Source organism: Tachypleus tridentatus, chromosome 4 (genome assembly GCF_004210375.1).
Source record: "Tachypleus tridentatus isolate NWPU-2018 chromosome 4, ASM421037v1, whole genome shotgun sequence".
NCBI lineage: Eukaryota > Metazoa > Arthropoda > Merostomata > Xiphosura > Limulidae > Tachypleus > Tachypleus tridentatus.
Genome location: NC_134828.1, coordinates 60334445 through 60360887, shown reverse-complemented (window position 1 = coordinate 60360887; position 26443 = coordinate 60334445). Strand labels below are relative to the sequence as shown.

At 34.3% G+C, this 26443-nt stretch overlaps 1 protein-coding gene and 1 long non-coding RNA gene across 3 annotated transcripts in view; both read left to right on the top strand.

The window, feature by feature from the left end:
- Positions 1-18996, top strand: part of LOC143248355 (uncharacterized) — a 29749-nt gene extending 10753 nt beyond the window's left edge. The window contains exon 4 of one of the 2 annotated variants that reach the window (XR_013026937.1): positions 18836-18996. This is a non-coding gene — a long non-coding RNA (uncharacterized LOC143248355). Of the gene's footprint in view, positions 1-9046; positions 10152-18835 lie in introns of those variants that run through there. The other variant, XR_013026936.1, reaches the window with a different exon arrangement.
- A 2969-nt stretch (positions 18997-21965) lies between these two features.
- Positions 21966-26443, top strand: part of LOC143248132 (uncharacterized) — a 21603-nt gene continuing 17125 nt past the window's right edge. Inside the window, exon 1 of the mRNA XM_076496565.1 lies at positions 21966-22029. Within this exon, the coding sequence (XP_076352680.1) occupies positions 21966-22029 (64 nt within the window). The remainder of the gene's footprint in view (positions 22030-26443) is intronic.

The following is a 26443-nucleotide window of genomic DNA, read 5'->3' as shown; positions in this document are numbered from 1 at the left end:
ATAATTACCACATTGATACCAAGCACTCTCTAGAAGTCGTATTATTCGATTCTTTAATATCCTTTGTAACAGCAATGGCAACACCCGTCGTTCGGTCAGCGAATTTAACGGGAAAAACATTATACCACGTATTTATGCAGCGGTAGGTGCGTTAAAAAAAGTGACTGTCAAGTAACATTATTGAGTTAGAGTAGCTCATGGAGTGGTGTTAACTGGCTTTTATTCCCCCTTCATTCTATCGTTTCGAAATTAGGAAGGCATGAAAGCACAGCCCCTGAGCAGCTTTAGGGGAAATTCAATAAGTAACAAACGGAGAAAAAAAATCATTGTAAATTATATTAATGGCAAATGATTGTTCCTACATACAAATAAAAACTGAAAACAGAAATATCGTCGTTTAGAGAAAACGAAATCTTAATGTATTAATAAACAGCTTTTCTTTCGTTCTGATTAACGTCATTCCTTTTCTCTCTCTCTATCCTTTAACAGAACGCTACACAATCACCTATCTTCACTCTGTTCACTTCTTGAAACGAATTCCGGGATCAGCACTACAATTTTGTTATACTGACACCGTTTATTGACATTTCTCTTTTTGTTACAGCGATTTTAGTTTTATTTCTTGATAGTTTGTTTGCTACACATTTTAACAAAGCTATAGTAGAGGAAACGAATTTTCTTATAAATCAGGTTTGTTTGTTTTAAAGTAATAAAAACATGAAATAAAATAAAAGCAGCAATGATAAAATAAAAATTTATAAACTATGTTTTCCTTTGTAACTGTACTACTTATCAAATAGTTTACGTAACAATATAGATGTAACTGTACTGCATATCATATAGTTTATGTAACGATATAGATGTAACTGTACTGCATATCATATAGTTTATGTAACGATATAGATGTAACTGTACTACATATCAAATAGTTTATGTAACGATATAGATGTCACTGTACTACATATCATATAGTTTATGTAACGATATAGATGTAACTGTACTACTTATCAAATAGTTTATGTAACTGTACTACTTATTAAATAGTTTATGTAACAATATAGATGTAACTGTACTGCATATCATATAGTTTATGTAACGATATAGATGTAACTGTACTACTTATCAAATAGTTTATGTAACGATAGAGATGTAACTGTACTACTTATCAAATAGTTTATGTAACGATATAGATGTCACTGTACTACATATCATATAGTTTATGTAACGATATAGATGTAACTGTACTACTTATCAAATAGTTTATGTAACGATAGAGATGTAACTGTACTACTTATCAAATAGTTTTTGTAACGATATAGATGTCACTGTACTACATATCATATAGTTTATGTAACAATGTAGATTAACTGTACTACATATCTAATAGCTTATGTAACGATATAGATGTAACTGTACTACATATCATGTAGTTTATGTGACGATATAGATGTAACTGTACTACATATCAAATAGTTTATGTAACGATATAGATGTAACTGTACTACATATCAAATAGTTTATGTAACGATATAGATGTCACTGTACTACATATCAAATAGTTTATGTAACGATATAGATGTAACTGTACTACATATCAAATAGTTTATGTAACGATATAGATGTAACTGTACTACTTATCAAATAGTTTATCTAACGATATAGATGTAATTGTACTACTTATCAAATAGTTTATGTAACGATATAGATGTAACTGTACTACTTATCAAATAGTTTATGTAACGACAGAGATGTAACTGTACTACTTATCAAATAGTTTATGTAACGATATAGATGTAACTGTACTACTTATCAAATAGTTTATGTAACGATATAGATGTAACTGTACTACTTATCAAATAGTTTATGTAACGATATAGATGTAACTGTGCTTCATATCATATAGTTTATGTAACGATACAGATGTAACTGTACTACATACCAAATAGTTTATGTAACGATATAGATGTAACTGTACTACATATCATATAGTTTATGTAACGATATGGATGTAACTGTACTACATACCAAATAGTTTATGTAACGATATAGATGTAACTGTACTACATATCATATAGTTTATGTAACGATATAGATGTAACTGTACTACATACCAAATAGTTTATGTAACGATATAGATGTAACTGTACTACTTATTAAATAGTTTATGTAACGATATAGATGTAACTGTACTACATATCATATAGTTTATGTAACGATATAGATGTAACTGTACTACATACCAAATAGTTTATGTAACGATACAGATGTAACTGTACTACATACCAAATAGTTTATGTAACGATATAGTTGTAACTGTACTACATATCATATAGTTTATGTAACGATATAGATGTAACTGTACTACATACCAAATAGTTTATGTAACGATATAGATGTAACTGTACTACATATCATATAGTTTATGTAACGATATAGATGTAACTGTACTACATACCAAATAGTTTATGTAACGATATAGATGTAACTGTACTACTTATCAAATAGTTTATGTAACAATATAGATGTAACTGTACTGCATATCATATAGTTTATGTAACGATATAGATGTAACTGTACTACTTATCAAAAGTTTATGTAAAGATATGGATGAAATTCGATAAACACTCGTTTTGTACAAAACACCAGACACACTAACATATAGCTGATTGAGACAAAAGGTGATGTCGTTGAAATATTTTATCCGAAATTCAACCCATGTTATAAACATGATTGTAAACTCGTTTATCCATTAACAAAGTACGTTTTTAAACTTGGAAATAGTTTTTTTGGGGGGAAGATTGGAGGTTTTTTTTTATACTTCTATACGTTTATATGTACATTTCTGTGTACATATACAAAATACTTGACTCATCTTTTCTCTTTTCGTACCATTTTCCAAAGAGATTTCAAAGTTTCAAACTAAAATTCCACACTGTAGTACGATGTTAGGTATTTCCTTTAATATTCAAGTTGGTCAATTCCTGACACTAGATATATATCATTCAGTGAAGTTAGTGTAAACAACAGACAAAACAAAATATTATGACTGAACTGTCTAGTTGATATCGTTAGTTTAAATACTGCATCAGCAAGTTTTTTGCTGCTAGGACCTTTGACCCTGAAATTACTGACTCGTTTGCTTTTTTATAACGGTGACTCTTTATGGTCTTTAGCGTGATGTTTGAACTTTTTCTGAAATCTATATAATCTGGGATAACTATCTATATCACATTCTCTTTATAAACGTTTCGTCCTGAGTCTAAGTTTCATTTGTTTGCCAGAAAAAAAAGTGTTATGTAAGTATATGTGTAATTAATTTTTCCAAAAGGGAACCGAAGGCTGCCAGAGGGGTAATCTTTTCAGTCTCTCACACCACAATGCAGCATTGTGTCGTCTGTCAATAGATCTGAAATGACATCATTTAAGAGACGCTTAACTTCAGCAAAACGTGCGCATGCCATGAATGACGAGAAGAATTATACACTTTGGAGGCTTGAACACAACATAATATTCGATCTTATAATTTAAGGAATGAAAATATTTGTTATTCTTAATTTTCGAGGACCCTGCATACACACACACACAAGTGTTTTAACAATGTTGAAATTGAGTCATAAGAGAACAAGATATGTAATCTGAGAGATGATGTACACAATACACTGACATTATAGCACAATGAAACTAAAATTACTAAAGAGATCCAAACAAACTCTGTTGAATTCTCAAAGACGTGTTTCTTAGATATTTGTGTTCAAATTCCTTGTGGATTGATAATTTTTTGAATATAGGACCACTTACAACATACGAGACACACAAATAATGTATGTAAAATACCATCAATATTACTATTAGTCCCACTGAATAGTGTCGGTATTTCCTGTCTATTTTGCACGAAATTAATTGGGAATTTTGTTTGGGATTAGTTTTTAAAACTGGTCGTTATGATAGGTAAAAGTATATAATAACTGATGTAACGTGTTCATCCCGTCATTAACATTTCGGTAATATTAGGACTAACCTTTATACGATTGGTTCATATATCCCAACACAATTTGATTTGTTGTGACCGTTTGTAATTAAGCAAAAAGCTATATGTATTCTGCTAATCACGGGTATCCAAACCCGGATTCTAGCGTTGCAAGTCAGCAGACGTACCTTTATGCCACTGAATGGCTCGTTAATTTATGAATAAAGTTTTCAGATTCTTAATGATATTCAGATTTTTCTTGTATTCTCGCTCGTTAGAGGAAGTTTTTAAACGGAATAATATATTTGAATATTAACAAACTGTGTGTTTTGTAAAAACTACAACTCTCTTATCTGTGTGAAGCCTTACAAAAATTACCAAACATATATTTACATAGTTCGCACCCAGCCAGTTATCCAGTTCAGAGATTATAAAAGTCTGCTTTGAGCTATTCGTCCATTTATTTACAACTCTATTAGGCCTATATTTTTTATTCTTTAAATTTTTCTAAAATTAATGTTTTCAAGTAACAATTTTATATTAGAGATTGTATAATCAAGTTGTCATACGCTAATGGACCTTTTTAAGAGCTTTAGCCTTGCAGGGCAAGGTGGTTAGGACGCTCACCTTGCAATGTATAGGTCACAAGTTCGACCCAACGTCCAATCAAACATGCTCGTCCTTTCAGTCTTTGGGGTGTTACAATTTGTTGGTCAATTGCGCAATTCTTTGATAATCTACCCCAAGAGCTGGCGGAAGATAGTGTTGATGCCTTCTTTTAGTATATTGCTGCTAAATTACGGTATGCTAGCGCAGATGCCCCTCGTGTATTTTTGCGCAAAATTGAAAACAAATAAACCAAAGGCTTCTGGTTTAGGCCGGAAGGAGGCCCAGAATGACTGAAATTTTATAACGCTAACCTATTTAAGTTTGTATTGGAAACAAATAACTTACCAAATACTATTACATTCATTTTCAGTTTAATAAATGTCTGACTAATTTATTCGTACACCAATCGAAATCTATTTTACAATGAACGTTAGTTGCATAGCAAGAGGAAAACAGTTCATAAATAACTAAGCTTATACAATGTTAAAACATGACCTGATTGTATAAAATATGTTAGTTCTGAATGAGATTAGGCTCGAAGAAATACGTTCTTGTTATTTATAGATTTGTTCATTTGATGCTTATAAGTTTATCCTTTTGTTGTTTTTCTTACTTACGTATGGATCAGAAAGTCTAAGGTTTGATCTTCGCCAACCAGTATTTACACCTGGAAGGCTTTATCACAGTGACAACCGAACCCTATATATATTTAAAGTTTTCTGAGCGCTGGGTGCTACTTATTGCTTGCCATTTTTATGATAAATAGTTCAAAATTAGTTTTGGCTACATATAAAGCTTGAGATGTTTGATTTGTTCTTTTATATCACGTATAACACGACGAACCGTTCTGATTGTGAAGACCAATTATAAATTAAAAGTATTTGTCGTTCTAAACTAAGATGTATGATTTGCACCCATCACTTGTTAAAGTCTTAAATAATTTTTTTTTATCAATGTGCTGGTAACGACCCAACCTTAAGATATATTTTATAACGATTGCATTTATAAAATCCATTTTTATGAAATTCAATGTAATAAATTGATCCAAAAAACGAAACACGTAGTTTACGTTGCCCACAGACAGCGCTTTCATGAATTATTAATAAATTAATTAATTCTTTCATCAAAATCATAAAAGGGATTTTTTTTAAATTAGATTGTTGTTGTTTTGAGTTAAGCACAAAGCTATACAAGGAACGATCTGTGCTCTGCCCACCACGGGTATCGTAACCCGGTTTTTAGCATGGTAAGTCCACAAACATACCGCTGAGCCACTGAGTGGCGAAATTTAGATTGTAATATCGTTTAATCTTAACTTAAATATATCAGGAAAATATATCACAACATAAAATTTAGTTATATATGTATATACACACGAAACTTTTACCACATTGATTTGTTTCTAGTTGAGTACAAAATGGGCTCTCTGTGCTCTGTCCACCACGAGTATCAAAACGCCATTTTTACTGGCTTAAGACCACAAATGTATATCTTTACTACTGAGGAGAATTTGTTTTAAACTTAATTAAGATACAAGACTCGAATAAAAGCGTTTACTGGAGAAACCATAAAAACCCTCATTCATGAATGAGACAAAAGAAATAGTTTCATTTTTGTTCATGATGATGAGAAACCCACTTGAAATAAAAATGTATTTCAGAACGGCTGGTATGGGTATTAACACTTTTATTGATAAGGAGAGAACAAATTACAGTTTAGTTCTTTAATTAAACCATTGGTCTGAATATGAAGCGTGTTTTAAAACTAAATAATGGTGTATACCAAAAACAAAAGAGGGAATCATCAATAGCCGCGGAACTTTAAGAGGCACTGAAAACAAAATCTATTTTCTACCACACTGCCAATGCACAAAACAATGAATGACAAATATAAAAAAAATACCTTTCCCAAGAACATGTTACATGTTGTTCTTCAATGCACTACGTATAACTGAGCTAACATGATGCATATCTTTTGGATAAAGGATTAGAGCACACGATGACATGTGATTACATACATATCTGTTCTTCTTCTAAGCAGAAGGCCACGTCATTGTGGTTGTAAACTCGCATTCAATATCTTATTTAATTAGTATTTTATGAATGTAATTTAATAAACTTGTTATCATATTGTAGATTTTATTTCCAATTTTAGTATTAACCATTAATTTGAAATTAAATATAAAAAAAGAAATGTGTCAGATGGTATGTTGAATGCAGTATTGATTCAAATAAGATGTTTCTGATGTCCGAATACAAACCTATAGCGTATAAACTTAAATGACAGATATTGAAAAAATAGAATATAAGATAAGAACCTTCTTTCCTTTTATTTTCTTTGAATTAACAAGTATCCCCACCCACTTCTATTTTTGAAAGAACTTTCTTATTACACCTACTTCACTCAATGGCATATGTATAACCAATCGAATGCTCAAAATATCCCATACTGGCTTTCACAGCTTCTGAGAAATATTCTGTTTCATGGTAGGTTCTAAGCTGCGATGTAAAATATTGGTGAGCGTGAAAAGTCGTATTTTATTAGCTCAAAGTGCAGCTTAGTTACTGAGCTTGATAGATAATAGTGGAATTCTAGTTTGTAACTAGAAGAGGTAATTGTTTTCTGTCTTTCTTTATTTACTGTTCTGTGTTTTAAGAAAAATGATTGAATCTTATGAACTCATTTGTAAACACAATTGTAACAGAAATTTTACTGTATTTAAAAAAAAAAAGACAACATAGGTCACTTTGCAAAGGCAGATTTATGTTCTAGGGTACAGTAACAAGGGTTCACGTGCGTCACCTAATTGCAATTTTTGTAACTTTGTTGTTAATCGAGTACAGATGAAAGATAAATAACTTAATATATATATATATGTCTAATGTGGTGAGATTTAAGCGGATCAGGCTAAAGTTTGAATTTTGTTTTATAATGTATAGTAATTTTAGAACGAAAAAACGCAGAGCCTGTATATATTTCCAAACTAATTATAATGGTTACGAAGTCGATCAAATCGAACAAACCCGTTCAGAGGTGTTGAAAATGTTAGTCTCAGATAAAATAGTTTTCTCTAAAAACTTTTTGATAATGTTATAAATATTTTGCATATTAAATTTTACAATTTTCTGATGCATAAAGTTACTTTTCATCGTAAAATGATAATTACTTTGCACAACGGATTGTCAAGACGCAAAGAAAAAGAATGAGCAAATCGTTCAACAAATCTTAAATTAAAAAATATGAAATTTTGCCTACGATATCTTTGTAATGATTACTACTTATCTATAAATCTATACCAAGCTCTAAATCGGTTCGTGGCAGAGTTGTAGGAATATGGAATTTCCATCAGTGAGGCTGGCTAAAGATAGGAAAAAATAGTAACACAAATTACGAAATCAAATTGACACCAGGACAACGAATTGTTTGTTTGTTTGTTTGTTTTTGAATTTCGCGCAAAGCACTTCAAGAGCTATCTGCGCTAACTGTCCCTAATTTAGTAGTGAAGGCAGCTAGTTATCACCACCCAGTGCCAACTCTTGGGCTACTCTTTTTCCAACAAATAGTGGGACTGACCGTCACATTATAACGCCCCCACGACTGAAAAGGCGAGCATGTTTAGAACGGCTAGGAATCGAACCCGCAACCCTCGGATTACGAGTCGAACGCCTTAACACGCTTAGCCATCGCGGGCCTCCAGGACAACGAAATGACTACAAATTGAGTTGGTCAGGGAGAGAACAATCGAAAATATGCTGAATTACAGATGGGAAGTCTCAAAATTAATGTTGTGATACCATTTTGTATTATGAGCTGAAACTGAGCTATAATATTTGCAGGAAGTCATGCTATTCAGTCCGAAATTGGGAAAAGCCCTTGTGATTGCAGGTACTACTAAATGGTTATTTTCTCTCTGGTCTACATCTCGTCCTTAGGGTCTATTGTCCGCCAGTTTGATCATTTGTGCACAAATTATGCTTCAGAAGAAAAGTGGATATGCAATTTCTGAGTTGCATCAGTGTACAATGGCGCAATGACATGATTACAGCAAAATACTACGTGCAATGTAATATTAATTATGTCTGCCTGTTGTTTATATTAATACATATGTGAAAAGATGCGTCTAAAGTTACCAATTTCTATAACTAAGTATAACACTGGAAATTTTTTATTCTGCTGTTTTACATCGAGCATTGTTAAAAATTTATTAAAACTCTTTAATTACTACATGCCATTGTGTGGATTTGTTTGTAAAATTCCAATAGATTTACGTATAGAGATAAAGCTTGTTCTAAATCTTTGTACCTATGAAATATAAAAATAAGTAAACATCTGATCTATGTTTTGTTATTAAGATTTATAATAGTCTCTTTTATCAAGTATCAACTTATTTAAAAACTGTTTCTTAACTGACTATTCCGTTTCATAGACATTACAAAACCAAGCACTCATCAAATTATTTTCGCTTCACAGGAAAGCTACATTCAGAAAAATTCGAAACCTTTAAACGTAACTTATCATCACAACATCTTTATTTAAGAGGAAGAAAGCCAAAAATGAAGCTGTAACAAGAGCAAGTTTGTGAGTAGGATACCTGTTAGCCAAGCAAGAAAAACCATTTACCGATGGAGAGCTAATTAAATTATGTATGACTGAAACAGCCGAAGAAATGTGCCCAGAAAAAGTAGACTTATTTAAGGCTATTAGCCTTTCGGCAAATATGGTTGCGCTTAGAGTCGAGAACATTGGAAGCAATATTGTGTCTTAGCTGAAAGACAAGGCCAAAGAGTTCAAGTGCTCTTCCATTGCCCTTTATGAGTCAAAGATGTGTCCGACACTTCACAACTGCTGTTATTTATTCGCGGAGTCAATATTAATTTTGAAGTGACTGAAGAATTAGCTTCCATGCACTGTATGCATGGAACAACCACAGGTGAGAACATCTTCAAAGAGGTCGAAAAATCACTAGCTCAGTACAACCTGGAATATTGAAGTGTGTTACAGCAAATGATGGCAAATATATGTGTGGTGCAAGAAAAGGTTTAATTGGGTAATTTTACAAAGCTGTTGAAGTGTGGGTTGTTCCAAACACATTGTTCTTTACTGCACTGTTCATCAGCAGGCACTTTATGTAAAATATTTGAATCTGTTACGTGTCATGGAACAAGTAGATTCAACAGTGAATTTCATTCTCTTTCTTGGATTCAACTATCGTCATTTGCGTGGATTTCTGGTGGAAATAGAAGCATCTTATCCCAATCGCCCCACCACACTTAACTTTTGGAAAGTCATGTTGTGATTTTTTGATCTTAGAAATGAGATTGGAATTTTCTTAAAGCAAAAGAATAGCAATCAGCTATTACTGTTTGTAAATTGGTTTTCTCTGAAGGCTTGACCATGTATCTGAATGAATTCCATCTTCAATTACAAGGCGAAACCGCGCTTCTCTGTGATATTTACACCGAGATGAAAGCATTTCGGTAAAAACTAATTATTGTTGAGTCCCGGTTGATGAGGTCTTGCTTTACACATTTGCTATGTTGTAGAAGTCCAAACAAGAAGCAGGATCTCCATTCAAATGCAAGTTTGCCACAGATATCAAGTTTGCCACAGATATTTTGTAACCTAAAACTACAGTTCAAGGAGCATTTTTCTGACCTTGATGCGAGTGTAACAGAAATGAAGAGTTACAAACTCACTTGATTGTGTTATTGATGAACTGCCACCTGAAGTGACTGATCTACAATCTAACGACATGATGAAAAACAAATACAAAGAAGGGAAACAGACAGAGTTCTATAAATGCTTTCCAAGTGATCAATGTTCATTTAAAACTCTTTGCTGCTGGATTCTTTTTAGTTTTTGACACAACCTATTTTTGTGATACGTGTAATACATTTTCAAAGATGAAGTACGTGATATATAGTTAAAATCAACCTTATCTGATGAGCATTTGTAATTACTTTTGATGATAGAAAGCTAATTTTTAACCTCAATTAAGTGTAAGTTTGTCAGAAAAACATTAGTTTCATGCTTTTCACCAATGATAAAAAAGACTGTTGTACATTGTAGGTATTTTCAATATGTGCTGCTGTGAGAAATAAATTAGTGATGATGTATTCTGATCGTGTTTACATCCCTACTTCATTTTAACACGATACCTCCGGTTCGCGAAGCTTTATAAGATCTACCTTCTCGCTCTTGTCCAGAAAGGTTTGGATACCTCTGTACTATTTTGCAAAAAATATGTTAGGAGCCGCCATTGAAGCAATCATTTAATGTTCTTATCATCGTTTTCACTATCTATGTTCGTCCTGACAACAAGATTTGATGTTATGTAGCACGAAGTATCTATTCAGGAAGCACTCGAATTTCTGTTTCAGTTATATTTCTCAGGAAGGCAACGGATGAAAGGTAATGATGCCAAACGTGTATCTTAATATGCTCGTAACCAATGAACAGCAGGAGTGAGGTGAGAGGAAAATGTTGGAAAGCTTACGTAAGCAATATTATTATTGGATGGTGGATATAAGATAAAGCACAGTCCAATATAAATGTAATTTCACTAATAGTTTTCAGTTGATGTTATGTCAACTTCATCCAGTCACTGGGTGTGTCAATGAATCTTCGAATATTCAATCCTTAAAGAACACGTTAGCAGTGGAACTACAATGTCATTGATCTATAGGAATTTGTAATGACTTGTATGACATAATAAGTGATACAACTGACCTTGAAGAACGGAATTGTTCTCATCTCTCTTTAAGATGTATCATAATCAATTTTCATCAACTGTATCACATACCATGAATTCCATTATAAACGTGTTTTTTGTTTTCAAGATTGTTCTAGCCCCTAAACAAGTTGGATGGAATAAAGAAGTACAGATGTAGGATAATGCGCGAAACATTCACATAGTTTAACGTCCTGCATCTCGATCATAGGATTAATTCTGCAGCAGAAGTTCAAGTCCACATTGCTGTTCGGTGATGTTTAAGGGTGACCTTACCTTACACAGTTAACTATAATTCCTATTCTTTGTGAATCTTCTAATGAATCTACTGACAGCAACAACATTTTGTGTGCTTCCTGTGTCTGTCTGTTATCTTGAGCTACGTAGGCGCAGCTGTTCCGAAGTTGTCATTTTTTTACATTACTCGGTTTTATTCAGCGATGGTTGTAACCGGCATACAAAACGCGAGTGTTTGTTTTTCTAAGTAGAATTGTTGTTTTTTTTTCATTTTCATTTCCGAATTATGTTTCTGCAGTAAGTAATATATTTAATATTCTAGATGTTTTTCTTTTTCTTGTATCTGAAAATAATTTTAACATCTTATAAATCTAACAAATGAGAGAGGACTTGTAAATATTTATTGTCAGAATTTAGGCTCTCTTTCTCTTAAATATTAATTCTTCCCTGAGTTCAGTGTCTTCTACTGTGTGTGTGTTGTTGTTCTTTTAATTTCGCACAAAACTACACTAGGGTTACCTGCACTAGCCGTCCCTAATTGAGCAGTGTAACACTATAGGGAAGGCAACTAGTCATCGCCACCCACTGTCAAGTATTAGACTATTCCTTTTACAAACGAATTGTCGCGACATTATAACGCTCCTACGGCTGGTGCGACATCTATAAATCTATTCATTTACAATATTAAAATTGGGTATTAGAATCCTGCGGAAGACACAGCAGATATTCCAATGTGGCTTTGCTTAAAATACACTCGTCAGCCCAATTTTGTACGTTTATTCAGTATACAAAATTGGTTGAAGAAATTTTAAAAAATACATTGATTATATGTCAAATCTGTATATATCGTTTTGTACGTATGTGTATATTTTGGATAAAGAGTGAAACTAACTCCCACAAAAAAAAACAACAAATTGAGAACCGGTGTTTATACGTCATCAAATAAAACGCAAACACGTTTTACACGATCTTTGGTGATAACTAAAGAAAGTGTAATAATTGTTTTAGTAACAAAATATTTTTACTACTAATATTTTTTTGATATCTTGTTTCTATACTATGGTTTGATATTCGATGTTTATATTATCTTTCGCAATTACCTGTGCTTCCTGTGTTCTGGTAATAGTTGTTCCGGAACGTTTGTGTAAAATTTCTTGAAAATCCTTTGTTTTTATGAAAATCATAAATCATTATTGTTACCAGAGTTTTAATGTTTCCAACTACATGTTACGTGTAACAAGCAAGCATTTCAAACGAGTGTTAACTTAAAAGTAAAGCATTTAGTCATATATGAATGTGTATTTAGTTTACCTTCCTGTAGTAACTTTGTAAGAGCCACAAACTTCATTATGCAAGGGAAGTTTTAAGATGTCGTATATGTATTTAACTTATCAGTGTAATTTAATGGCTATCTTGTTATTTATGTCTCTTTTCTCGTTTTTAATATTTTCCTGTACAGATACGATGGCGACAAAGATTTCACTCGCTGTGATAGGAAAACGTTCTTAGCCATTGATATCAGTTTTGTTTATTGAAGAGAAGTGTTCTCCACTGATATTTGAACTATGGGGTTAGCACTTCTATTCTTTGTTCAAGGATTGGAGCAGTAATCCTTTCTTTTGTTCGTAAACTGGTGAGTTAGATCAAACATACATTGTGGTAAGCATTTGTTTACCAGAGAATGTATTGCCACTTACCAGGTATTAATTATATTGATACAGAAATACTGAACACTTGTAAGTAATGTACGAACATATTTTTTTCAGGTATTGGAAAGTGACACACGACAAAGTGAGCATAATGTAAATTAAACCAACCAAACACATCTAAAACAAGATGAATTAAGTTATAAACAGGATAAGCAGAGTATAGTCGACACTTAGTACAGCCATATCGGTTTACTTTTGTTATAAATGGATGTAGAGCACCTTACACCGTTGGGAGAGTAAACACATCGAATAACCTGAAGTTAGATGTGAAAGAATTTAGCAGGATAAACTTGCTCACATATATACATATATGTAGAGCCCGCCTCCCCACACCTGTTGATTTGTGAACGGTAGTGGACAGACCAAGCTCTGCCGTAACTCCGACCATGACCTCGGCAGTGAACATTAGCTATCACTTCTACCGAATGGACAAATGTCTGGGGCTTCACACTTACTAAAGAAATTTTATTAGAGTTCATAACAGTTTCTTGAGTTACCTAAATAAAATTATATACGACATATTTAATACATCTATCGATTTTTTGCATCTAAAACTTTGCTGGCTCATTATTGTATTTCACATCGTCAAACTGCGCAGTTGTAACTCCAAAATGAAAATAGGCAAATCAAAAGAGGGTAGGCCCAGTATGGCCTAGTGGTTAGGGCACTTGACACGTAATGTGAGGATCGCAGGTTCGAATCCCCATCACACCAAATATTCTCGCTCTCTTAGCCGTGAGACATTATAATGTAACAAGCAATCCTGTTGGTAAAAGAGTAGCCAGAGAGTTAGCGGCAGGTGGTGATGCCTAGTTGTCTTCCCTCTGGTCTTACAATGCTAAATTAAGAACACCTAGCGCAGGTAATCCTCATGTAGCTTTCCACGAAATTCAAAACAAACGAATCAAAGCACAATATCTCGTCCATATGTCTTGAACATGGGTACAGTACTTTGGCGGATACAACGCCGGATAGACCTCTCTGTAGTTTTTCGGTAAACAAAACGATTAATTAAGTCAAAACAACTTAAAACTTTTTAAAATTTATTTGTATAAGGAGATGGTATGGCTGCAAACTGATACATTAAATATTAGAAAACACAACTGCGATGTTATTTAATATTATAATAATAGTGCAAGTCTAACAGAGTACAGATTTACATAACCTGTCCTTATTATTAACAATAATATTATACTAATAGTGTAAGTCTAACAGAGTACTGACTTACATAACCTGTTCTTATTATTAACATTAATAATCTAATAGTGTAAGTCTTGAGCGTCTTTGTTCTTAATTCTTCTAGAACCTAGAAAACAAAAACTTGCAAAAGTTTTATACAATGTCAAGTTTTGTTTGTAACACAACTTTTTACAGTTTGTCTTATGTTTATTTTATCTTCAATCCTTCAATATGTACCAGGAAATGTAAAAGTATAGCTTTAATGACAAATGTGCTTCCTACTGGCTCAGCAAAAGGTGTCACTTGTTTGTTTGTTTTGGAATTTCGCACAAAGCTACTCGAGGGCTATCTGTGCTAGCCGTCCCTAATTTAGCAGTGTAAGACTAGAGGGAAGGCAGCTAGTCATCACCACCCACCGCCAACTCTTGGGCTACTCTTTTACCAACGAATAGTGGGATTGACCGTCACATTATACACCCCCACGGCTGGGAGGGCGAGCATGTTTAGCGCGACGCGGGCGCGAACCCGCGACCCTCGGATTACGAGTCACACGCCTTACGCGCTTGGCCATGCCAGGCCAAAGGTGTCACTAAAATGTGGGTTTCGACACCTTTGGCGGCCGTAGCACAAAGAGCCCATTCGCTAGTTATGTGTTTAACAACAAACAGACAGAGACTGAGTAGTTAAACTGTTATTTTTATAAGATAATTTTACACGTTGCAGATTAGATATTCTTGCAATATCCTTGTTTATAAATTTCATAATCAGTTTAGATAAGTCGTTATATTTTCTACTATGGAGTAAATCCACGCACGTCGCTATACCTTCAGTAACATGTGGTGTTCTAAAACGAAACCAATATGATCTATTCTTAGAAGAGGTTAACACATTTATTTCAATGATAAGTCTTATAATATCTCTTGTAATACAAATGAAGTGGTGAACATAGGCCTGATAAATAGTTAAAGGTCCGTATTCCTTAAATTTGTTTAGTAGGAGTAACACTCTGCCTGGTAAAACAATCATTAAAATATGAACAACACCAACAGGATCAGTAACACAAGAACCTGTGTTATAAATACGTATTATATCCACATTACCGTGTTTATTTACAAGTGTTTTTTTATTTGTGGTTCCTCACATGTAAAAAGTTATTATCTTGAAAGCGTCTGTTCAAGTAAGTACTTGATGCTGAAGAAGCACCTTTAGTTCTAACTATTAATTGTATGTCTAAAGATTACCTGCATGTTTCAAAGGGATGATAGTCTTTGCTTACTTCTAACCATAGGTAATAAATTTAGGTTCATCCAACAAGAATAATTGCCACCATCCAATTTAATAGTTCCAACAAGTAGAAAACGTATTACGAAGTTTACAATGATGCTCTACAAAAAAAGGAAAAATCTGAATCAACAATTGGTTCTCCACTTATAATTAGCGTAACTTAGAAGCAAGGTTAAAATTTTTCACCTTTACCATTAACAAGTATTTTATTGTCTTGTAATGAACGTAGATGAAATTAATTATAGAGAAAATGACAGTATTAACACATAATTAACTGAAACATCTCAACAATTTATAAAAGCATTATCAAGTGTTGATACAGCAGCCCCTACTAACCAAATGAACTGGAAAAAATCATATTTTAATCATATATGCAAAAATGGCTTGTTTAGGTTGAGAAAATATTTTACATCAATTAAAGAGAATTCAGAGTTATCATAATTGATTTATCAACAAGTGATTCCAAAACGACGACAAAATCGTTATATTTATCAGAAGATGAATAATAAATATAAATAACGGTATGAAATTATTCTATAGTAAATGTACATAATTGAATGTGATAAGTGATAATAATACAATTAAAATTAGATTTATACTTTAGGTCAGAGCTTGTATATACAACAATTCCACCACTACGTTCAGTGGGTCTACCTATAAAATCTATATTATAGTTTAATAAAGGTTTTATTTCCCAATAACATATTAAGTGATCAATCATCTGTCTTGCCTAATTAACATTATGAATCTTATTGGTAGAGTCTTCTTTAACATCCGTGAGATAACGTCTCAGACGAAAAACAAATTGACAGTTAAACCTGGTGGCTAAAGTTTGATTTATTTTTGTTGTAAAATAAAGCTGAATTATTTGTTAAGAATATTTCATTATTAAGACACAGATTTTGGCGTTTTATAAATCTTCTAGCATATCATACAAAATGTTCTCACAAAATGTTTTACTACTTGTGTTGGCCATATTGGAACAAGAAGAATGCTTCTGTCACGTGATTTGGCATTCTTTCTTGACTGGTTGAAGGTAAAACCTTAAAAACCTGTTACATAGAGTTGAAAACTACAGATCTACATCAGGTTATCAGGTAACCAAAAAAAGGTTTTCAAACTTTAGTTTCGGCAACATGTTCAAGATATGCTTGGCTTACCACAACTAATATATTTTATACCCTTCTAGTGGCTCAGCGGTAAATCTGAAACGTTACATTTGTTTGGTTTGAATTTCGCGCAAAGCTACTCGAAAGCTATTTGAGCTAGCCGACCCTAATTTAGCAGTGTAAACTAGAGGAAAGGCAGCTAGTCATCACTACCCACCGCCAACTCTTGGGCTACTCTTTTACCAACGAATAGTGGGATTAATCGTCAATTATAAAGCTCCCACGGCTGAAAGGGCGAGCATGTTTGGTGCGACCGGGATTCGAACCCGCGACTCTCGGATTACGAGTCGAACGCCTTAACACGCTTGGCCATATTGGGCCATCTAAAACATTACAACGCAAAAACTCCGGTTTTCGATATATGTGGTGGGCACAGCACATTTAGCCATTTAGTAGAATTTTACTTACTACAAACAAAAGAGAAACAAAATATGTAGAATTTCATTGTTTTGTCATCTTAGTTACAAACTGAATTTTTTAACTGTTTCCAACTATTACATTTTTTTATGTGATAACGTCTAGTTACCAAACATTTATTAGTTCTCGAGGGAATGAGAGGGTAATAACACGAACTGAATAGATTTAAGAGTAAGTTTCGAGGGTCACTCTACGTAAATCTGGCATGTATTTTTTTATTTGTCCTCCTTCCCGGATCCTGAGTGCGCCATGTTAGAAACTGTGCTTATACACCCACTCAGAAGCCAGCGAAACCAAACTTGACTTACGTGCACAGATAACACAAATGGCTGTCCAAACGGTTTTGTTTTCTTATGTACTGTATCTACAGATATAAAAGTAATTTGATGTAATGAAGGAGTTTAAGTAATAAATTGGGTCCTCTGTGAATCATGAAGAGTCCTTGAAAGGCCGTAGATGTTTTATGCTAATTGTATATAAAATAGGTGAATTAGTTAATTTTAATAACTGAAGAATAAACCTACTTTATGTTTTAAACAAATTTTTTATCTATTGTGTAGTTATATGAAAATGTATGATATGTTGAAGAAGCTATAACTTTATTATTCAATTACGGATAAATAGGAGTTATACTGAAGAAGCTTTTGTGTGTGATTATATAGATAGAAGTGGATTCAGAGTTAAGTGATTATTCAGTTATAGAAAGATGTAAGATGTTACAAAGTATTTTTGAGCAAAGTTTATAAACTTCAACGTTATTAACTCAGATTCTTATAACTAAAAACTTAAAGCACCATCTATCATGTTTTGAGTTAGTGTTTGACCAGTGTGCAACAGAAGTGTCCGTACACCTGCAATCAGATTCTTTAAAGAGTACTGCAACGTTCACAAGAACATTCTAGCTTTTCGGTTACAGAATACAATAGTGTGGGAATCTCCAACACTAGCTTAACATTAGGTTCTGGCTTTCTAACTACATGAACACGACTTCCATTCATCGTCAGTCCAGTTCTTGAGCTGAATCGGCTTCGTATACTAGTAGTCAGTTTCAGAAGACTATAACGGTATACCTAAGGTATGTCATGCTGCAGACATCGTTCGATGCGACATATCTAAAACTATTAGTGACTGGTATCTTATCAGTTTTGCAATAAATTCATTTGTTCACAGCAGTGTAGAATTAAGCTAGTCGTTTTGTGAGGAGTTACACAATTAGTGACTTTTAGTTTCAAAACTAACCTTTTGTGCACGCTAGTCGGTAACTGTGAGAATATATAGGCCTTGTTAGGATCAACAGAGGTTTATCATGTCATCACTTACGGATGTGTGAACAGCCAGGGATTGTAGTATTCTAATTAGTCGAAACGTAATCTACTCTTTCTATTGTTTTCTATAATTATTGTCCAGTTTCGTAAAGTTCGCACACTTTTCACAGTCATGGACGGTTTACAACACATATAAAAATTGGATAATTCTATTAATAATCCAGGAATATAAGTGTAATAGTGATGAATGCTCTTTGTGTGTGTTATAGGAATGACAGTCAACACAATGAATGGAGTCAAAGCTGAATGAAGTATTTGTGAGATCGGATGCTGCTGATTGCCTGCCTTTCAAGTAGTTAGTACTTTAGAATTACAGACAGATATGCCTGAATTCTAAAAGTATCTGTCTTGATCAGTTGCAAATAAAAAATATGAGGTTTTGTTATATTGTTATTTAGTATTTAATTGACCGTTAGAGTACACTTGGCGATTATCAAAAATACCCACATCTCTCCTTTTATGCTAGCAAAATTATTTACATATTTTATAATAAACATATTATAGAAACACCGAATCAGAAAAAGTAACGCTAACGTATCTTGACTGTGAGATCTTACATCAACAACACCTCATATACGAATTATACTAGTTAGTAGGATCCAGGTTCAAAGTAAGTCATACCACATGTACATGATTTGTTTTTCTGTTACTGTGGTGTTCTATAATTATTTTATTAGCAATTTCAATAAGCTGTAGAATAGCGAGATGAAATGTTTTATAAAAATATAAAAAAGAACTGAGACAAGAAAAATAGAAGCAAACCTAGTAAACAATTTAAAACACGATATTCATTCACATTATATGTGATCGTGTTTTTATTAAACTTCCTGGTTGCCAGAGCAGGTAGGAATGATGTTTTAATATCACAAAGGCGGACATGAGCTTATATATAGTACTACTAAATCAAACCCTATTTGGTGCAGTATCCCATAATCCGAGATTTACGTATGAAAACGACAATTTTCCTTATGTCATTTTGAGGTAGAGAAACCTCCAAAATATACTATCTTGTAGAAATCTTTACTAACACTCAATATGGTGACAATTTGAATCCTTACAGGTCACGTGAGTATAAGTGATTCTGTGGTATGTAATAGGGTTGGCCCAGCAGTGTCACTTGGGCTAGGGCCAACCAGGTACCAGTATTGGATGTTCTCCAAAAGTGTTGTGGACATTGTATCCGATGCTGGTGTTTGGGTATCGTGCTCACGAAACCCTGGCATTATTACATGGTCTTGTTTGGCACTATAAGGCGTCCCCTTGTAGGGCTCCATGATGGGTGGGGTCAGTAGGCACCAAAATATTCTTTCTTTATTATGGATCCCACAAATAAAAAATTTATATAAAATGGTAAAAGAAACAGTCCATAGTTAAAGAACCACGTCTTGAAGATTCTGAGCAGCAATATTCAAGCTCTGTAACAGTTGTACCTCATTTTCTTATATTACATTCTCTTTCAGACAAACCTTTAGGGCAAATGCCTCCCATTTTATTCAGAAGAGACTAGAAAAACTTGCTGGCTCTCGTAAGTCAGTAAAAAAGCTTCACTCTGGTAACATATTGTTGGAAACATCCACTCCTAAACATAGCGAACCCTTCTTGCATTCGAAGGTGATTGAGAATATACTCATTGAAGTTACTCCCCATGCTATTTTGAATTCGTTACGAGGAGTTATCGTTGAGAGGAATTTGAAGAACATCCCCCGAGTCAGAGATCCTCACTGATTTCTTCACCCATGGCGTTTATGCAGTGAGGCATATCTTCACTCGCAAAGATGGAATTATGATGCCGACCAATGTCCTAATTTTGACATTTACATCACTGCGTCCTCCTGCCACCATCAAGATAGGTTATCTAAATTGCAAGTATGGCCATATATTCCGAATCCTCTCAAATGTTTCCAATGTCAGCAGTATGGTCACTTAAAGACATCATGTCCTTGACGCGTGCTCGTTACGGTGGCAAGGACCACAATGCCTATAAGTGTGAGACAGACTTCATTGCGTTAATTGTAATGGTTCTCACCTGTCCCACTTTTGCTCTTGTTCTAAGTCGTTGGAGGAAAAAGAGATTCAGTGTTTGAAAACGATTCAAACCCTTACTTACACTGAGGTTCAAAAGTTATTGTCCACCACTTTACCTTGGACGTGTGCTGCTGCACTTTGTTTCACTGCTACAGTGGGAGTGCACACGGATCTCTCCGTACCTCTAAAAAAATCGTTCTAAAACCATATGAAAAGTATTTTGACCTCTATGGTAAAGAAAGTTGATGAATCAACGCCAACACCCATTTCTGTTCCTATCATTAATTCCAGCAAATCCACTTTCTTTGGTCTCAGGTACGGGAATTTCCTGGGATATATCTTCTCTGTCCCAGAAACGCAAAACAATCATTCGTTCATGCTCCCAGTCGCTAGATTCTTCTTCTAACGACAGGGACATTCCTAATCGACCCAGAGCAGGATCTGGAGACCGATAGACTTTCCTGGAATAAAGAAAAAAACGTTATCAAAAACAGAAAAGCTCTCCACCCAATTCGCCTACACATAAATAAAAATGACCACTTTGATGCAGTGGAACTATCGAGTTTTACTTTATAATCTGGATGACAACAAAGCACTGATTGCTTCCTATCATTATGTATGTCTTTTTTTTACGGAAACTTATCTGAAACATGCCGATACAGTCACCTTTCGGCAGTTTTATTTATACAGAAATGACAGGTTGAGTGACGTACGAGTAAATGGAGGGGTAACACTGTTGGTTGGTTCAGCATGTTACCATTCGACTCACTCATGGAAGTCGTAGCCATCTGTATTTTCTTGTGTTACCATCCTTGTCTGTTCTCTCTACTTGTCTCTTGAAGAGACCTATGATCAATCAGACCTTGATGCTCTCTTTGAACAGCTGCCATCTCCCTTTTAAATCCTGAAGAACTTTAATTGACATAATTCTTTCTGGAGAGGTACCGATATTGATGGGAGGGGTCTTATATTTATTTAGCTCTTATACATATTTACATGCACCTAGTCAGTCTTTTACTGCTATTGATCTCTCAGTTTTATCTCCTTCACTATTCTCTTACTTTCCGTGAAGGGTTGAGAGTAACTCAAGATGCATTGATAATTTCCCTATCATTTTGAGAGAGAATGGTCGTGATCAATGCCACCCGTCCCGCGTACCCCAGTAGAAGCTGAATCAAGCCAATTTGATCTTTTCATCATCTGTAAGCCATCGATAGATGACTGCGTGACAGCAGTGTCTGACTGTATTATAGAAGCAGCTGCTCAATGTATTCCCAAATCTTTGACACGTTTCCCACGATATCCTTATCCGTAATGGAATTCTTCCTGTCATATGGCACGAAAGGCTCAAAAACGAGACTTGGAATACCTTTCGTAGGTATCCCACATTTTCGAACCACATTGCTTTCCAGCGGACACGTGCACATGCTTGGCAAGTAAGACGTCTCATAAGAGACAAGAATTGAAAGGTCAGTGGGTAATATTATTCTGTCCTCCTTTCGATCTTGCTCTCTCATACCTGGAGAATAGCTGATGCCCGGAGCATCGCTGAAACTTCCCGTGAAAGCTTTTGCCGGGTACCTAGCACTTCTGCTTCATCCTCCACCTTCTTAGCCATCAAGATTTAGGCCGAGTTATCACTTCTTTCTTTTTGGGCTAATCAACTCCATGACCATAATAGTCCTATTACACTGGTGGAACTTAAATTGGTCCTTTTTTCGTCTGGCAGTACATAGGTCGGACCAGATGATATACTCTACGAGATGCTTCGCCGTCTGTATCCTGCTTCTCTTGCTATTCTTCTGGTTGTTTTTAACCGGATCTGGCAGGAGAATGCTTTCCTGGTGCATGGTGCCAGGCTGTTGTCTACCTTTCTCTAAGATTAGGAAAAATCCCAAGATCCCTTCAAACTACCATTTAATTGCTCTGACGAACTGTCTCTGTAAGACCATAGAGAGACTGGTTAATGCTAATCTTGTTTGATTCCTCTAATAAAAAAACTTTCTCTCGCTCACTCAGCGTGAGTTCTGACGACATCGCTTCACCAGCGTCGATCAGAGAATCCTTTTTGAAATGAAAACATCTTGTACCAATATTCTTAGACCTTGTGAAGGCTTATGATACAACGAAGATGTATAGCATTTTGCGAGACTTCTACTTATATGTATTATGTGACAATTTGCCCATTTTTATAGGCCCGGCATGGCCAAGCGTGTTAAGGCGTGCGACTGAGGGTCGCGGGTTTGCATCCCCATCGCGCCAAACATGCTCGCATTTTCAGCCGTGGGGACGTTATAATGTTACGGTCAATCCCACTATTCTTTGGTAAAAGAGTACCCCAAGAGTTGGCGGTGGGTGGTGATGATAAGCTGTCTTCCCTCTAGTCTTACACTGCTAAATTAGGGACGGCTAGCACAGATAGCCCTCGAGTAGCTTTGTGCGAAATTCAAAAACAAACAAACAAACAAAGCAAAACAAACTCATTTTTATTGAACAAATTAATGGGTAGACGATTCAAAGTCGTGTAGGTTCGACACTTTTGCGTTCTTTTCTACAGGAACTTGGAGTCCCTCAGGGCTGTGTTTAGAGTGTCACAATTTTCAATATAAAGATTAATGCCACCACTGAACAACTCCCTTTTACTATTGCAAATTGGCTCTGTGTCAAGAAGTTTTACATCTCATGCCAGTCGTCGAACATGACGTTTATTGAGTGGCAGCTACAGATTTCCCTCAATCGTTTATTGAAGTGGATCACATCAAACGGTTTTAATTTTTCTCTCTCTTTCAAGCAATTTGCATGCACTTTTGTCGCATATTTGATAAATATGTTGTTATGAATGTCGCTCGTTTATGTGGTGTGGACTAATCAGTCGCACAGTGAAGTGGAAATCGTAAAATTGAAAGCTTCGTATTTAACAATGAACTAAATGGTCATGGAAGGAGAACCAATGGCGAAAGGTAACACGAAAAATAATAACATTATGTTAATAAAAGTTTAAATGATAGTTTTCTTTTAGCGTTACGGTTGACATTTTATGTTTACATATTCTCTAAAGCTGGAAACTACTTTTAAATTAACAAAAAATTTAAAGATAATTTGTACAAGTGTTTATCTTCATATATTTTTATCCTTTCATATCATATGATAATTGCTCAGAGAAGTTTTGCAGTAAGCTGAAAATCTCGAACCAGGATTGAGCGTGAAAGTTTTAAACGTTTACCAGAAGGTGATGGGAAATCAAACCTCTGTGCGTCATTACATCCGCTATTCTAGGTGAGTTTGAAATATTTTCGTGTGATATAGTTAACACAAGTTAACTCGTTTGATCAAGGCAAAATATAAGAACATCGCCTCAACATATGTCTTAAACGTATTTGCTTTCTATCCTGTTTAAAAAGTAAACAGTATTTTTAAGTACTATTTGTATTTGTAGTTTTACTCATTCTTTTACCGCAGACTTCATGAAGCTACTCGAAATTTAGAAAACCGCTCGTGCGATAACAGACTTTCTCTCGCACACAAATTGATAACCCAATCTTTCTTCTTTACAGGGAAGAGCATATACATGTCATTTGTCTGTTTTTTAAGGTTAATGTAAGTTTAATGAAATACTTTGTAAGATTAAATACCTATCATGAGCCAAATGTCGCTATAGACAAATATAGCTCTCAAACAGAGGTCACCCTACTGCGTAAATAAATATTTTTTAGCAATGAAACATTGTTATCTATCCGGTTTCTAACATATTTAACCAAAACTATTTTGTTTTCTTACTTACTTTTGCGTTCACATAATGCCACTACTGCGTTTCAATAACTTATTTGTAATTTATCATTTGTCTCGAATTTTCATAACTAAAGTTAATCTTATATGCTTGTTACAACTAATCGAGATACTTTAAACTTGAAATGTATTAATCTCATCCGTCATATTAAAATATTGCTTATATTATATAAAAAAAATTAGTATATAAGGTACACTTGTTTTGTAAATATGCTTTTAAAATGGAGCACTATATCTTAAAACTTAGTATTTTTGGTAATATAAGTTACAGTGTGAACTTTGTAAGGTTGTTTATTTACATGTTTGGGATTTAAGTTATGCCGCATTGAGTCGTCTCTAGCGTTTGAAGAGCATAAAAATCACACTTGTGGTTGCATTCATTTCCCCAAGCGCAGATTGGACAGTTTAACATATCTTCAAAATTTCTTTACAAACGTCACATCCTAGACTTGCTTGACATAGAGGTTGTTCCATATACCGAACTTCAAAGAAATACGATTTATTTGCTCAAAAATCTATATTCGTCTAATATCTGTGATCGTCTTTTCACCAAGTGCAGTATTGGTAGAATTTAATTAATCTCTTGCCTATCTAAACCACAAGATGGTGATACAGTGAAACTTGGTCTACTTTAAAAAAATAATTGAATACTGATATCTTTCACTTTAGCACAGTTTAGGGTACAAGATTAAATATGAAAGGTATAGTTCGAGTTTCCTTTGTGTTCGTGTTTGGGTATTGATGTTAAATACCCAGGAGGTTCAGGTGCATTAGACCTCTTCCTCCCTCGAACGTCTGTCTTTCAGGTTTCTTTTATAATAACTTGGGCCAGAGTAAAAGTATAACACCATACTCTGGCCCATTTCAGGGCACAGTCCATGCATGGACGCACACGTTGTTTTTTGTTTTTTTTCTTCCTTTGGTAATTTTTTCCTTTTTTTGTTTTAATACATTTTCTTTCTTTTTTTTTCATATATATATATATATATATTTTTCTCTTTTTGTTGCTTTTCTCCATGGAGAAAATGTATACGATAATAAATAGGAAGTAAAATAAAATAAAATAATAATAAATAAAATAAAAATAATAAGAATAATGAAAAATTAGGATCATGAAAAAAGATGAAAGTGTCTAGTGCAAGGTAGCTCTGCGGCATTCCTTAAATACATGTTAAAAGGGAGAGGTATTTAGGACTATTTACATCATGTACGTGGTATTTGTCGAGATCACACATTAAGTCATTCTTATGCCAATTCTTATTGATATTTTAGAAGAGAATTATGCAAGAGTCTTTCCGATATTGTGTCTATGTTTGCATACTTGTGCATGAATGTATTGAGGTGCTACGTGGTAACTTTATATGCTGAAGTTAGTACGCATGAATTTTGTATACGTTAAAGTTTCTGTAAATGTGTGGGTACTATGTTAATCCAGGCAGGTGATGCATATTCTATTATGGGTCTAATGTACGTTTTGTAGATTTTAAGTATATTGTCTGGTGATGTTCCTTGATTTTACCTGAAACACTTCTTGCATAGTTTGCTCTTTTCCAGATTCGTATCAGTATATTTTTAATATGCGGTAACCACGTTAATTTTGAATCATAGGTTAGACCTAGAAATTTAGCAGAAGTAACAGTCAGGTAAAAGTGATCCATTCATATAGAGCTTTGGTGGATCTTTTTCAGCTTATTGAGTCTGCTGAATAATATCACTTGGGTTTTCGGAATATTGATTTTGATTCTGTATTTCTGGCAGTATTCTTTCGATGTTATTTAGGACTGGTTGTAGGTTCGTTGCTGCAATTGGAAAGAGGTGGGGCACTTTTCCAGAGACTGCTACATCGTCAGCAAACTGTGATGCAAAACCTAAATTTAGGTCCGACAGAGGCATATTACTCACATACATGATAAATAATATAGGGTTAACAAACCCCTCCCCTGCGGGACTCCTGCTTCAAGGTGAAAGAAAAGGACCCGAGTGGCCCCATTTACATTTACACTTTG